General features: G+C 36.6%; 1 protein-coding gene across 1 annotated transcript; it reads right to left on the bottom strand.

Moving 5' to 3' along the window:
- Window positions 1-8,326: 8,326 nt before the first annotated feature.
- Window positions 8,327-9,286, bottom strand: LOC306650486 (vomeronasal type-1 receptor 90-like; the record flags this gene model as incomplete). The annotated part of the gene is made up of 1 exon (XM_079122493.1): window positions 8,327-9,286. One exon carries the CDS (start codon window positions 9,284-9,286, stop codon window positions 8,327-8,329), a length of 960 nt encoding a protein of 319 aa, XP_078978619.1.
- Between the last annotated feature and the right edge of the window lie 7,397 nt (window positions 9,287-16,683).

Raw genomic sequence — 16,683 nt, 5'->3', positions numbered from 1 at the left:
CACATTTTGGCAAGAGCTTACAGAAGCCCTCAGCCCTCCCTGAGAAGAAATAGCTTCCTTTTTTCAACCTGAGGCACACTCGCCTGGCTTCTAACTTTCTAGCAGTCAGTTGCCAAAAAATACTGGCCTTACATCCTCAGGATGGAAATGAAATGCTTGGCATGCCAGCCCATGCAGAGAAACCAGAGTGGGTGCTGCTAATGTGTTTCTGTGTGGTCACCAATTTCATTACCATATGTTCAGTAGGTCTCCCTGATGTCAATTTATGCCAATTAATAATGAGGACAGACTTACAGGAAAATGAAAATTAAGTTTACTGCTTTGCTAGCCAAGGAGAAACAAGGGACTCCTGTCACAGAGGCTGTGATTCTGCCCATCAGGGAAAAGAGCGGGCTTTTTAAGAAGATATTTAAAAACTATATTCTAGTAGATCCAAGATGGTGTACTAGAAAGTGACTACATCTCAAGTCACTCCAGAACCCAGGATTCAAGAAGGGGAAGCATTGAGAGACTCAGACTAAAATAGAACCACGGGGTGAGTCTCCCCCACCCAGTGAAGCTTGGCCCAGGCAGCAGGCCCAGATTTGGGCAGCTTATTAGAGTAGGGCAGGACAGCTAGAGTATTCTCCAGGCAGCCCTGAGCACTACAGCGGTGGGCTCCTCCCCCATGGCCAGCTTCTTGGAGCAGGCCACTGTGAGAGTCTTTCCACACAGAGCCAGCTCCAAGCCCTAGAACGATAGTGGGCTAGGGGCAGCTTTCTTCAGAAGTACTGCATTATCAAGTTACTCCAAGGCTTCAGGCTGCTGAAGGCTGGGAGGTGATACACTGGAAATCTAAAGGAACACTATAAGCCAGTAGAGGAAATCTGCAATATCATAGAGTCCCACTGATATCTGACCAATATGAGAAAACAAGGGAAGAAAATGTCCCAAACAAACCTAGATAATATATGCATAAAACTCAATGACAGCACAGCAGAAGAAATGTCAGAAAGGGAGTTCAGAATGTACATAATTAAAACAATCAGGGAAGCAAATGAGCAGATGAAAGAGCAAATGCATTCATTAAATTATCACACCAGTCAACAGTTAATGGAGCAAATATGGGAAGCAAGAGATCATTTCAATAAAGTGTTAGGGATATTGAAAAAAAACCAAACAGAAATCCTTGAAATGAAGGAAACAATAAACCAAGTTAAAAACTCCATAGAAAGCATAACCAATGGGATAGAACACCTGGAAGACAGAACCTCAGATATTGAAGACAAAATATTTAATTTTGAAAACAAATTTGACCAAACAGAAAAGATGGTAAGAAATCAGGAACAGAATCTACAAGAATTATGGGATATCATGAAAAGCCAAATTTAAGAATTATTGGGATTGAGGAAGGCTTAGAGAAACAAACCAAAGGAATGAACAATCTGTTCAATGAAATAATATCAGAAAATTTCCCAAATCTGAAGAATGAAATGGAAAACCAAGTATAAGAGGCTTATAGGACTCCAAATATACAAAATTACAACAGACCCACACCAAGACACATTATTATGAAAATACCTAACATACAAAATAAAGACAGAATTTTAAAGGCCAGGAGAGAAAAGAATGAAATTACATTCAGGGGGAAACCAATAAGAATATCAGCAGATTTTTCAATCCGGACCCTAAAAACTAGAAGGGCCTGAAACAGCATTTACCAAGCCCTGAAAGATAATGGAAGATAACCACGAATCTTATACCCAGCAAAACTTACTTTCAGATTTGATGATGAAATAAGATCCTTCCATGATAAACAAAAGCTAACGGAATTTACAAAAAGAAAGCCAGCATTGCAGAACATTCTCAGCAAAATATTGCATGAGGAAGAGATGAAAAACAACGATGAAAATCAGCAAGGGAGGAACTAGCCTAAAGGAATAGCCAAATAAAGGTGAAACCAAATCATGTCAAAAAAACAAAAATGAGTCATATGATTGGGAATAGAAATCATATCACAATAATAACACTGAATGTTAATGGCCTGAACACATCAATTAAAAACATAGACTGGCAGAATGGATTAAAAAGAAAAATCCAACAATATGCTTCCTACAAGAGACTCATCTCATAGAAAGACATACCCATGGACTAAAGGTGAAAGGATGGGAAAAAACATACCATGCACATGGACACAGCAAAAAAGCTGGAGTATCCATCATCATTTCAGATAATGTGGACTTCAAGCCAAAACCAGTCAGAAGGGATGAAGAAGGACATTACATACTGCTTAAGGGAAGCGTAAATCAGCAAGACATAACAATCATAAATACCTATGCCCAAACATTGGCTCATCCATGTACATCAAACAAATCCTTCTCAATTCCAGAAATCAAATAGACCACAACACAATACTACTAGGTGATTTTAACACACCTCTCTCACCACTGGATAGATCGTCCAAACAAAAATTGAATAAAGAAACCATAGATCTCAATAACACAATCAACAATTTAGACTTAACCGAATTATACAGAATATACTATCCAAAAAAGAACAAATACACTTTCTTCTCAGCAGCACATGGATCCTTCTCTAAAATAGACCATGCTTTATGCCACAAAGCTACTGATAGCAAATACAAGAAGATAGAGATACTACCTTGTACTCTATCAGATCATAATGGATTGAAATTAGAAATAATTGACAGAATAAAAAACAAAAACTTCTCCAATTCTTGGAGATTAAATAATACAGTATAATATGATGAGTAGTTAACAGAAGACATCAAGAGGAAAATTAAAAAATTCATAGAAGAAAACGAGAACAAAGACACATCAAAATCATTGGGACACTATGAAAGTAATACTTAGAGGAAGATTTATTTCATGGGGCGCATTCAACAAAAGAAGTAGAAATCAACAAATAAACGACTTAACACTACAGCTCAAAGCCCTAGAAAAAGAAGAGTCGACCAACACCAAAAGTAGTAGAAGACAGGAAATAGTTAAAATCAGAGCTGAAATCAACGAAATGGAAACAAAAGAAACAATCAGAAAAATTAACAAAATAAAGAGTTGGTTCTTTGAAAAAATAAACAAGATTGATAAGTCCTTAGCCAAACTAACAAAGAGAAAGAGGGAGAAAACTCAAATTACTAAAATTCGGAATGAACAAGGAACTATCACAACAGACACGAGTGAAATACAAAACATAATTAGAAGCTATTTTGAAAATCTATACTCCAACAAAGCAGAAAAACCCGAAGACATCAATAAGTTTCTAGAGACCTATGAATTACCTAAACTGAACGAGGAGGACATACACAACTTAAATAAATCAATTTCAAGCAATGAAATAGAAGAGGTCATCAAAACCTACCAACAAAGATAAGTCCGGGACCAGATGGGTTCTCAGCCAAGTTCTACAAAACCTTTAAATTAGAGCTCATTCCAATACTTCTCAAAATTATTCCATAAAATTATTCCATAAAATAGGAGGGAACCCTCCCAAACTCATTCTTTGAAGCCAATATCACCCTGATTCCAAAACCAGACAGAGACACATCGAGGAAGGAAAATTTCAGACCAATATCCTTAATGAACTTTGAAGCAAAAGGTCTCAACAAAATTTTAGCAAATCAAATAAAAAATATGTTAAAAAGATAGTGCACCACGATCAAGTGGGTTTTATCCCAGGGATGCAAGGTTGGTTCAACATCAGGAAATCAATAAATGTAATTCACCATATCAACAGACTAAGAGTTAAGAATCATATGATTATTTCAATAGATGCAGAAAAAGCATTTGATAAAATACAGCACCCCTTCATGCTCAAAACACTAGAAAAAATAGGGGTAGTGCGACCATTCCTTAACATTGTAAAGGCCATCTATGCTAAGCCCTTGGCCAAAATCATTCTAAATGGTGAAAAACTGAAAGCATTCCCCCTAGAAACTGGAACAAGTCAGGGATGCCCTCTTTCACCACTTCTATTCAACATTGTTCTTGAGACTCTATCCAGAGCAATTAGACAAACCAAAGAAATTAAAGGGATACGAATTGGAAAAGAAGAACTCAAACTATCCCTGTTCGCTGATGACATGATTATATATTTAGAGGAACCTGGAAATTCCACCAGAAACCTCTTAGAACTTTTAAGTGAATTCAGTAAACTTGCAGGTTACAAGATCAATGCTCATAAATCCAATGCATTTTTATACACAAGTGATGAATCTTCAGAAAGAGAAATTTGGAAATCTACCCCATTCACAATAGCCCAGAAAAAAAATACTTGGGAATCAATCTCACAAAAGAGGTGAAAGACCTCTACAATAAGAACTACAGAACACTAAAGAAAGAAATTAAAGAAAACCTTAGAAGATGGAAAGATCTCCCATGTCCTTGGATAGGCAGAATTAATATTGTCAAAATGGCCATACTACCAAAAGTGCTATACAGATTCAGTGCCATTCCAATTAAAATCCCAATGATGTACCTTACAGAAATAGAGCAAGCAATTATGAAATTCATCTGTAAGAATAAGTAACCCAGAATAGCTAAAGGAATCCTCAGCAGAAAGAGCGAAGCAGGGGGTATCGCAATACCAGCACTTCAACTCTATTACAAAGCAATAGTAAACAAAAACGGCATGGTATTGGTACCAAAATAGACAGGTAGAACAATGGTACAGAATAGAGGACATGGACAAAACCCAAATAAATACAATTTTCTCATATTAGACAAAGGTACCAAAAATATGCAATGGAGAAAAGATAGCCTCTTCAACAAATGGTGCTGGGAAAACTGGAAAACCATATGCAACAGAATGAAATTAAACCCCTATCTCTCAACCTGCACAAAACTCAAGTCAAAATGGATCAAGGACCTCGGAATCAGACCAGAGACCCTGCATCTTATAGAAGAAAAAGTAGGTCCAAACCTTCAACTTTTTGGCTTAGGATCAGACTTCCTTAACAGTACACCCATAGCCCAAGACATAGAAGCAAGAATCAACAACTGGGATAGATTCAAACTACAAAGCGTTCCCCCAGCAAAGGAAACTATCAGTAATGTGAAGAGAGAACCTACACAGTGGGAGAATATCTTTGCCACTCATACTTCAGATAGAGTGCTAATTTCCAGAATCTGTAAAGAACTCAAAAAACTGTACACCAAGAATATAAATAATGCAATCAACAAATGGGCTAATAAAAATAACAGACACTTCACAGAAGATGTACAAGCAATCAACAGATATATGAAAAAATGTTCAACATCTCTAGTAATAAGAGAAATGCAAATGAAAACTACCCTAAAATTTCATCTCACCCCAATTATAATGGCACTTATCAAGAACACATGCAACAATAGGTGTTGGCGAGAATGTGGGAAAAAGGTACACTCATACATTGCTGGTGGGGTTGCAAATTAGTGCCGCTACTCTGGAAAGCAGTATGGAGAATCCTCAGAAAGCTTGGAATGGAACCACCATTTGAGCCATCTATCCCACTCTTTGGCCTATACCCAAACGACTTAAAATCAGCATACTACAGAGATACAGCCACAGCAATGTTCATGGCTGCTCAATTCACCATAGCCAGATTGTGGAACCAACCTAGATGCCCTTCAGTTGATGAATGGATAAAGAAACTGTGGAATATATATACAATGGAATATTACTCCGCCATGAAGAATGCTAAAACTATGGCATTTGCAGGCCAATGGATGAAATTGGAGGATATCATGCTAAGTGAGATAAGCCAATCTCAAAAAACTAAAGGACAAATGATCTCGCTGATAAGCGGATGAGGACATATAATGGGGGGGGGTTAGCGTTAGGGTTAGGGTCAGGTTTAGTGTTAGGGATTAGTAGGGTGGTAAGAATGGAGGATGGAAGGACTGTATAGAGGGAAAAGAGGGGTGGGAGGGGTTGGGGGAAGGGGAAAAATAACAGAATGAATCAAACAAGATTGCCCTTTGTAAATTTTTGATTTTTAATAAAAAAAAGTAAAAAAAAGAATTTTTATTCACATGCACATTTGAATTAGTAACCCACCGCAAATCTTTCCTGAGCCCAACAATAAAATAGAGTTAACGATAGAGTAACATAGGTGAATATTCAATGAATAAATCTTTGGAATACATTATTATTGGAAATAATAAAAAAAAAAAAACCCAAAACTATATTCTAGGTGTGACCTGTCAGGGAGTCCAAGGTGTGTCCAGAAGGCCTGTTGAAATTAACTTTTAATTTGCGTGATAGTCATTTCCTAGATCTTCTGGTGACATCTTCCTGGGGAGCTCAGATAACTCAAGGTAATGTTGTTCTCTGCTCCCAGTTTCAAGAGGGGAATAGAAGGAAGAGGAAAAGAAAAACATGTCCGTTTAAAAATAAGCAATTAGTTGTATATTCAAAAAGAAAATCGTAACCAGTGTTCCACCTAAGGTAACATACTCTTGAAGGCTGAGCCACACAGACTGCTGCTTAAGTTAATCCATAACAAGAATTTCTCTTCCTCCTTTGGGTAGATTTCAAGGTGGCACACACCTGTATCAGCAATGAATTAGGAGGCTGGGCAGGAAGATTGCGAATTTGAGACCAGCCTCAAACAACTCAGAAACTCTAAGCAAGTGATTGAGACCCTGTCTCAAAATGAAAAATAAAAAAATGCAGCAATGTGATTCAGTCATTAATCACCGCCAAGTTCCTTCCCTGGTCAAAAGAATGAATAAATAAATAAAAAAGGTTTTGGACATAATCTAATAAAATGCCTTAAAACTGTTAGAAAAATGTATTTTGGCATCTTGGAATCATAAAATGTAAGTTTCTTTCTTTCTTTTTTTTTTTTTTAAATTTGTTTTCAGAGCAGTTTTAAGGCCACTGAAAACTCTTTTTCAAGACTTTATATATTTTATTTCACTTTTAAAAATATTTATATTATATTTTTTGAGCATTTTAGGGGGTATATTATGGTAATTCAGTACATATATAAGTTGTAGTAATCAGACCAGAGTAATAAGTATTTCTATCTCCTAAACTACTAATTATTTTTAAGTATCCAGAATTTCATTTTGAAACACATTTTAGGTCATTTTAATCCATAGTTCCTTCATGTGCTAAAGAATCACCAGAAGTGATACCTCCACTCTGTGCTTGGGGCTCCCCCACTGAACTCTTTGATTCAGTGCTCTCCCTGCCCCTCCCCTTCTCTGGTGACCACTATTCCATTTGTTCTACTAGATCTACTTATTTCTTTGTGCAAATAAATGAGACTATGGGTTGATTGCCCTTCTATCATATTTCTTTTAATATAATGAAGATCACTAGACACATTTTATTATGGCAAGGTTCACATAACAGAAATTCACCATTTTGATCCTTTCTAAGACTGCAGGTCAGAGGCAGAAAGCACATTCACCCCATTGTGAAAACAGTTTCCATCCCTCTCCAATACTTTTTTCTTCCCAAACTATTCCTTTGTAGTTCTCAAATATGAACTTCTTACTGACCACCTTTCTCATCCCCTTGTAACTGCTATTTTATTTTCAGTCTGTAAATGTTTCTACTCTCATTTTGATCTTCCACATCAGAGTCTTACACTGTGTGTTCTTTCTTAAAAATAATTTTAGTTGTAGATGGACACGTACCTTTATTTTATTTATTTTTATGTGGTAGGCAAGTGCTGTACCACCGAGCCACAACCACAGCCCCAGCATTGGTTCTTTTGGGACCGAAAGTTTAGTTGCAATAATGTCTTCAAGGTTCAGGAGTTCCTCCCTCAGTCATTTATTTTTCTGTTACAGGCTGAATGACATTCCATGGTGTGATCAGACCACATTTTGTATATGCATTCATATGCTTTTGAATTTGTTTGAAAGAGCATTGAGCTGTTTCCAACATGGGCTATTCCTAGTAATTCTACTGTAAGCCCTGGTGTAGATAAGAAACTTGAGTCCCTGCATTTGATTATTTTTACCAGATCAATATAAAGGTCATTTGATGGATGAGGTGGCAATTGATGGCAATAAAATTTGACATATTTAGGTGGATATACTCTATCTCAATGAAGCACTTATTTAAAAGAGCTGTAGACTTTCAAAGTGTTTATAAGTGGCTAACCCATGTCTTAAAAGTGACTCCCACTTCATAGAAATCACTGGTTGACACCAAGAGGATATGTTGTGTCCTTGTGTTAAACCAAAATGTACATGATTGACATTTTTCTGATGTTTATTATCCACATGTCTCAAGGTAAACAAATTTAACAAAACATGCATATCTCCATATTGAATTTCCAGAGAGCATATATTCTATGCTGTGATACAGGAGCCAGCTTATTTGCACATTAGGAGAACCACTGAACACTCAGTAGTTGACTATGTGCTATCTTCCTCCAAAAAGTTTTCAATATGTTAAGAATTTGTTTTTCATTAAAGAGCAGTAGGAAAGGACTTGTTGTGGCATAGCCATTGGACACCATCATCTGGATATAATTACAAACAGGGTCATTTTTCCACTTAGTTCTTGAGGAAGAGAAGATGCAGTCCAAACAGTACATGAGCACAAAGAAACTCATGAGCAGCAGGATGGTCCTGGTGGCCCTCTGTACAGGGGATGCTTTTGGAGAAAGGCAGGGACTGTTAAGGTGCTGGCACTGCCTCTTATGCCTGCACAAGAGAGTCACCATGTAACCACTGCAGAGAGCCATGAGCCCTATAAGAAAGACATCCCGCAATGCACCTAATATGGAAAATAAATGCCTGAGGAAGTTACCCACTGGTAAAATCATGCAGGATTCAGTAATAAATTCAAGACCATGAGAAGTCACATTGTGCATGGCAGTAGAAGAGAATGAGAAGTGAGCGCTAAAGGACAAGTAGAAGACCCACAGGAACCCAAGGGAGCACAGGATCTGATGTGGAGACTTGTGTTTAAATTTTGCCAAGAAGGAGCTTCCAGGGCTTAGTGTGATGGCCTGGAGGACACAAAGCAGGCAGGTGGCACAAATCGAGAGACCCCTCAAAACCTTGTACGAGGAGAGGAATGATTTACATTTTATGTCATCCCAAACATTCTGAGACACAAAAACATCTGTAGCTGTGAACCCCATAATTATCAGCATCCCTATGTGGATTAGGGCCAAGAACCCAATGATGACGTTGGTGGGCTTACACTTGTGCTGAAGAAGGAACGTGGAGATGTGGAAGAGAAGAAGGATGGTGTTGGCTGAGATCCCAATGCCCACCTCAGAGAAAAATGCATTTCTTATGCCAGTAAAATCATAAAGGTGTTTCATCTTTTTCATTGTTTGGGCAAGGAATCACATTATATCTTAGGAGAAAATGAAGAAAAAGTCTTTTTTTCAAATAGTATCATCTTCATCAATCTCAGTCTCTAGTCTTCCCATCAGGAAATGTGTGGATTCACCCTCACACAACCTTTTCCTTATCACCAAGTCATGTCTGGAGAATGTAATGATTGTTGGGCTGCCATTGTGCATCAGGTTTCCTATTCACTTAGACTGACCTTTGAAAACCGTTCTCGAGTATAATCTCATCTTGAGGTTGTCTGGGGTAATGTCTTACTCGGTTTTCATCATTCTCTTCTTGATTAAGCACCGGGTACATATTGAAATGTCTACAATTTTGGTGAATGTAATAGGGAGGATTGCACAATTGCAGAGAATTCTAACCCTCTCAAGAAATGGATCTCAATGATGTAGGTGTACACATAGGGGTATTATTTTAGTACTCTCTTTATTCTGGTTTTTAACCAGATGTAATATCTTTAATACATCAACTGATCCAGCATTGAGAAGCATGCCCTCTAAGACATTGTTTGAATTTTCCTTCATGATCTTCTATTGAGTTCAAATGGGACCTTGATGCTAAATCCGATCATCTCATCTCTGAAATATGGGCAGTCCTATTACCTATCTTCTAGACCTATTGTGTGTGATATATGGAAGTGATTTTGGCATATAAGAACATCAGTAGACAGGTTGGCCATTATGTTTAAATCATACAGTTCATACCTTTGACTTGGGAGATTTAATTTAATTGTTTTAGTAATGACTTCCTGTGTTGCTGCTTCAATTTATCTCCATCATGTTAGAACATCTTAGCAATATGTGTAGAAAGGCCTTTGGTGGTATTTTAGGACTGTGTTTAAATCACTGCACCTTTACATCTTACATTCCTGTTATTATCTTCCCCACAATAACTATCCTAAGTGAGCCAAGTCCAGTTATCATATATTCCTAGGAATATATCCTAATGTTTTCTCCTCAGTCATCTGGAATCAGAGTGGTAATTAAAGTCACAGTTCAAATAGCTTCAGAATCATTCTATTTTAAGGTTTTCATGAAAGAAAAAACATTTGATCAAAGACTCAAAGATTGACTTCCAGAAAGTCCCAATTTTCTCCTCCTTTAAATAAGCAGCTCTCCAGTTCAGTGTCCCAAGAACAAAGTTGATACAGAAATTTGATGTTCATATACTGATGAAATATTTCTTCAATGAGGCTTTTTCATGCCTTACTTCAAGTGTCTGAAAGAGTAGACACATTTTAAATTACTTACAATTACATATTGAAAAATAATAATAATCAGAAAATCATGCATGTGAGGCTAAATCACTTCATGACTCTCTGGAAAATGTACATCTCTAAGGCAAGCTATTAAGAGCAACCAGAAAAGTTAAATATTCATGAACATGAGATATGTGTTAAAAATCTGAGTTGATATAGATACTTGATTAAAACACTGAATTGTTCATTTCTGTTTATTTTAATTTTTACTTGGAATATACTAACTGTTCTTGGATATGGGACCCAGCAATATAATTTAACATGGGTATTCAATATATAGTGAACAAATCAGGGAAAATCCGATCCTTTCAAATGTATTATTTTACATTTGGAATCTGAAAACGTTGCTGTGATTGTTATGAATTGTGTAAGTAATTCTTATACACAGTAATCATTCCATTATGCTATAAAACATTAGTTGCTTTCCTGTATAAACTATTTTTGGCACTCCTTATCCACCATTTATCTCATTCCCTTTCTAATCATAGATTGAGGAAGGTTCTCTGCTCTCAACTTCTGTGTGATCAGCTTTTTCAGTTTCAATGCATGAGTGCCAACATGCATCATTTGTGGAAAATGAAAAATTTCTACCACCTCTTAGTGGTAGTAATGCCCTAAAATAAGTTTATTTGCTCAGAAGAGAGGACTTACATCAAGTGTCCTTCAGCTAATCTTTGATGGATCCAGAGTTCTTGGGTACCTGGTAAATATCACATTAAATAATGTGATCATGGCTCTAATTCTGGCATTTTGCTGAATCTCTTCAACTAGGACTTGAAATTTTTGGTCTGTACAACACTATGAACATGGTTGTAACTCCTCCCTTCTGAATCTCCATATCAATTCTAAGAATGATATAATAAATGATTTAGTGGTTTATTATACTCTCAAATTTTATCCAAATACATTTCTGATGGAAGTCAGAATTATTAAGTCCATAACCTTAACATATGCTTATAAAGCCAAGGCAAAATCATCAAAATTAATACTGAGAAACACAATAGGGCTGAGGAAATAGCTCAGGTGTCAAAGTGCTTGCCTTACATGTACAAGTCCCTGAGTTCAATCCCCAGCACCACAAAAAACAAAACAATACAAACCTTCCCCCAAAACCAGAAACACAAGAGTTTCAGCTAGGGAAATACAAATAGCACATTTTGGAGTTTACCAATAAAATATCATCAGGATGAGGCCTTCAGATACTTTTCATTGAAAAGTTAAATCCACAGACAGGTGGGGCTAACATCATTTTTTGCTACTTGGATATTTACTACCCAGGGAGCTTGTGTGTTTTGTGGTGTAAATAATATTGATCAGAAAATCATGCATCATGATGCAAAAAATTGTGTTGAAGTGTTAGAAGATGAAAAACTAGGTTGGTCACTGTGAAAACACCAGGTGAAAATGAGCTGGAACCACTGTGGAATCTAGGTTGATTTATGCAGAAAACAGGAAAGTGGGACTTTACCCTAAAAATTAACCAGTTATTTGACCTCTCAGGGGACACACAAAGGAAGAGACCACACACACAAACACACACCCACACTTATGTTAGATGCAATGAGACATTTACTTTGAGTTTAACTAAGTATTAAAAGCCTATAAACAATGCTTTTGTATCAGGACCTGTCAAATACAACCTGTCACACTGCAACTAAATATCCATGACCCAGGGGGAAAAGGCTTGTACCCCATGAACAGGGTTAAGAACAAGTGGAGGACTTCTGTTTGGGGGTACTGGAACAGTCTTCATATAACATTTCCTATGTGACTACTCTTAGAGTATATACACACACGCTGGAAACACCCAGGTTTTTGAGCTCCTGTAGGATACATTGTCATGTTCCCAAACTTAAATTCATCTTCCTGTCATTGGCTGTATTTAGATATTTTCAAACCAAGTCACAAAACATTCCACTATTATGTTCTAATTATCAGTTTCTCCTCCTTCTAAATCACACAGATTCCTGAAGACATTGCTTTATTTACCTTAATAAACATGCAAATGTGAACTCTGTGATCATCCATTGACTGGACTGAAACTTGCAAAATGTGTTTGTGATAGAAGTTTTCAACTCATAATATTAGACTACAAATTTGGGTGGAAGGAGTGGTTGAAAATATTTTAGAATATATTTCTTATGAAAATACAAACACATTTTTCTCTTGACTCTTGCAAACTGCTCTTCTTTACTACAGAAAATTCAGTGAACTTATAACAAAGGAACTTGTCACTGTAGAAGCATTCATACATTTAAGCAAAATTTTTATTATTAGTTCTTTAAAGATATACAGAACAGTAGAATCCATTTTGATTTAGTTATTCAAGCATGGAATATAACTTATTCTACTTAGGACCCAATTCTTTTGGACATACTGGATGGTGAGATATATTGTGGTGTTTTCATATATGTATGAGGAAAGTTATGTCAGATTCATTCTACTTATTGAAAATTCTCAAATTCTGTGCAATTTCCTTATGATTATGCATTAGTAAAAAATAATTGTAATGCTCATAGAATTGCTGAGAGAAGTACAGAGTTCTAGAGAATTTTTAGAATCAAAGAACAAAGTTGTATAACAGAGGTGGATGTGAGCTGTATCCATTTAAATGAGTCTACACTTGTGTATAACAGGACTCAGCTATGTCATAAAAAGTATTTTTTACTTGGTCACAAATTTAAACTTATTCTACTTGTTCACTGTGTCTTTGCATCAGTTATATTTTTAAAATTGCAAAACATTGAATCTACATAGAAGAAGAAACTAGTTTTGGAAAATTCTAGTGCTGTAGTGCTAAATTCTATGGGCTTTGTCAATCATTATGATGAAAGGATTCTAAAGGTACAAAATCAGCTAGGAGAATATTGAAATTCCAGATGCAACAGATATCAAGAAACAATGTTTTCTGACATAAGGAGTAATAAACCATCACCAGAAAAATGTGCCTGTGATTGTGTATTCTAATATCACCATGCCAATCCATGAAAAAATAGTATGTTTTATCTTATTACAGACTTAGGTTTGTTCTACTAGTTTCTGGTCTCCGTGCATCTGTAGGATATTTTAGAAAGCATAAATGCATCTCCATTGAATATCTATGGTGTAGTAAGGAGGAAGATAATGTAAATTTGATATAGTGTTCCAAGGATCGTTTGAAGGAATGCAATATCTTTACTTTCATATAAATACACACTACACATTATATTTGAAGTTACTGCTTAAAATAAAGTAATATTAGGTAGAATTTTTATTGGGTGAGTCTGAGAGCTTGGGAATTCTAAAAGAAGTTTAGAAACCTTGCAAGTTTTGGAAAATAATGTAAAGCTAGAAATTGCTGGCCTTTTAAATTATTATAACTTGTGAGTCTTTATGAAAGACTCAAGGTTCAAGCAAATGAGTTTGTGTCTGAGGTTCATGGAGGCAGCACCCTCTACCTTGTGGCACTACTTACACTGGGACTCTACGGAGAGCTTTAGGCAGAAATGGCTGGCACCTCAGGGAATGCAAAACCATCACCCAGTGGCTGTCAGTCCTGGGGGGACATCTGCTGTGAAGTACAAAACCTCCAGCAATATCATGAAGAAAATCCGGTAAATATTTGGCCAAATGAATGGCATCCATGTGTGAGAAATAGAGGTGAGAGCTGTTGGTTGTGTTTGTAAATTTTTGGGATTGTAAGGTACATTTCAGGGTTCACACATACGGCTATGATATATTAGCACTATTTTAAATTTCTCCTGAGAAAAGCTATTAGAAATGAAAGTGTTCTTTTGAAGTAAATAATCAGGAAACCTCAGAGGTGCATCTTTGAAGACCCCAAGCTGTCATGACTGGGAAACCCAAATAGTCCTGCAGGGAAGTCCATCTCTCTGATTGATTTAGTGATGTACAATTCAAGTCCTGCTTTTCTGCTGAACAGTTTTGGCTTTTCTGTATCATCTTATTCTTTGTGTTTTAGTGACAAGAAAAGGAGATTGTTCATATATATCTGTTCATGCTGAAAACATGAAAATTCAAGGTTGGGAAAAATGTGAAAGTTATATCCAATGACCAGGGAAGGAAGGGATTCTACTGACATAAGTGTTTCTGTAAGCAAAATCAGATTTAGGCATTGTGACAGAAATTGGAAAGGGTATACATATTTATTTTAGCGACTAAAACATAAAGGACTAATGAACAAGTTCTCTAAACTTGGGAATTATATTCCTGGGTGTTTTAGATCTAGGAAACAGACTACTAGAAAGTTCATTTGATTTTTTAAAAGTGATTAGTGTACTTCAAAACCCTGTCATCATGATCCTCCCATTTGATATTTTCTAACTGATAGAGTGCAGGATCTGGGAATTTTTAATTTGTGAATTTAAGTCAAATCCTAAGAATTCATGAGGAAAGGTAAGTAGATAGTTTATAGCAAAGTGATATTCTCTTCCATGAAATGAGCTTTTGAACATAGAACTTCATTTCCTTCTAAAGATTTTAAAACATAATTACTCAAAGTATAGAAGTCACTTTATAGTTCCATTAGTGTTATGAATTTGACAAAGCAAAGTTCTAGGTAATGTTAAAACTGATGTCTTCCCTGATAATATATATATCCAAATACATATTGTTTAAAACCTCTGAGTGACATTTCATATGTAAGTTATGTCAGTAGAAGTCATTACATTTAAAACAAATGGAAAAATAAAATTGATTTTTTCTATGAAAAAGTGGACTCATTTTAGGAGGATCTGAATTAAAGAAGCAAACATTCTTAGCGAATATATCCTCATTGTACTGTACAGAGTACAGTACTGAGGACTGAGGAGGACTGTTGGAGCTGATGTCTCTTCCACATTACTAGTATCCTCAAAATGTCTACTTCCATAACTTTTCTAGGACCTACCCACACACTAATTCTGCATCTGAGGACACAGAGACACTTACCCAGATGGCTGAGGCAGGGCAGGACTGTGTGCAGCTAGAGGAATCCAAGCTGCTATGAGTGTTAAGGAAAGGATGTCTTTAAGTTCTGTCTCTGCAGCCCTGTAATGATAATGCCTGTAAAAAGATGACAAGATCCCACTGTACAACAGAGAACTCTAGTTCCCCAGTGGAGCACATCACTTGTGTCTTAATTTTACTTTCTTCTCTGGTGGATAAGAGCAGTCCTGGGAGACCTGGCCTCCAAACTTTTCTCTAAGTTCCCTGGACACATCTGGAGAGGAATCTTGATTGGGATCAAGTCCCCATCAGGTTGACAGCTCCAGTTACTCTCATTCTTATCCGCAGATCAAATTTATCCAAACCCATTGCACAACACTTTGTCTCTCCTTTGGGATGAGGGTTTCCTGGCACACTGCTCCCATGTGTTCCTAGTGTCTTTGAGAATCCTTGCTACACAGTGTGTGATGGGCCCTACTTACAAAGTTTTTCTCATGTGGATCACTTGGTTTCTGGGTAGTGCTTGTTCCATATGCCACCAATTCCAAACTGGTAGATTCATGTTTCAAGCCCTGAGTCAAATATTAAAATTAATCTAATATAAAGTGGAAAATAAAAAAGTAGGGCCAGAGCTGAAGGTCACAGGTTGAGGAGATCCCAGGCAGGTTGGACTTAGAGCTGAGGCAGAACCTGAGCTGGGAGTCTGTTATAAGGAACCTGCATGATCCCCCCCCCTCCTCATGAATGTAGGTAGGGGGAGGCCTGACCTTCTCTGAGAGGATCCATGTAAAATTAGACCCAGATTCCTGTGTACTTCATATGAAGTTTTATTAACCATTAAAGTCCAACTAGATCCCTGTGACCTGATAACAAAAGAAAGTAGAATAATTTCAAGAAGACCCACTGATGTTCTGTATGTTTGAATCGGAAGATATTTCTTTATCACAATCATTTTCAAATTGTGAAGGATTAATACAGATGTGATCAATGAAATAATATGTTTTCTAGATGTAATTGAAAAGTTGAAGTAAGTGGAATGTATACAATGGAAACTGAAACCTCTACATGCTAATATTCCATATGAGTGGACCTGGGGATGCTTAAAAACCACAGAAGTTTACAACATTTGCCAAAGCATGAGGACTTTAAATCATGTGAGAGAAATATATAATAGTAGGAGAGGAGCCT

Source organism: Sciurus vulgaris (genome assembly GCF_902686455.1).
Source record: "Sciurus vulgaris genome assembly, chromosome: 19".
In the NCBI taxonomy this organism is placed as follows: domain Eukaryota; kingdom Metazoa; phylum Chordata; class Mammalia; order Rodentia; family Sciuridae; genus Sciurus; species Sciurus vulgaris.
Note: the sequence above shows the minus strand (reverse complement) of the source record. Positions and strands in the feature narration are given on the sequence as shown.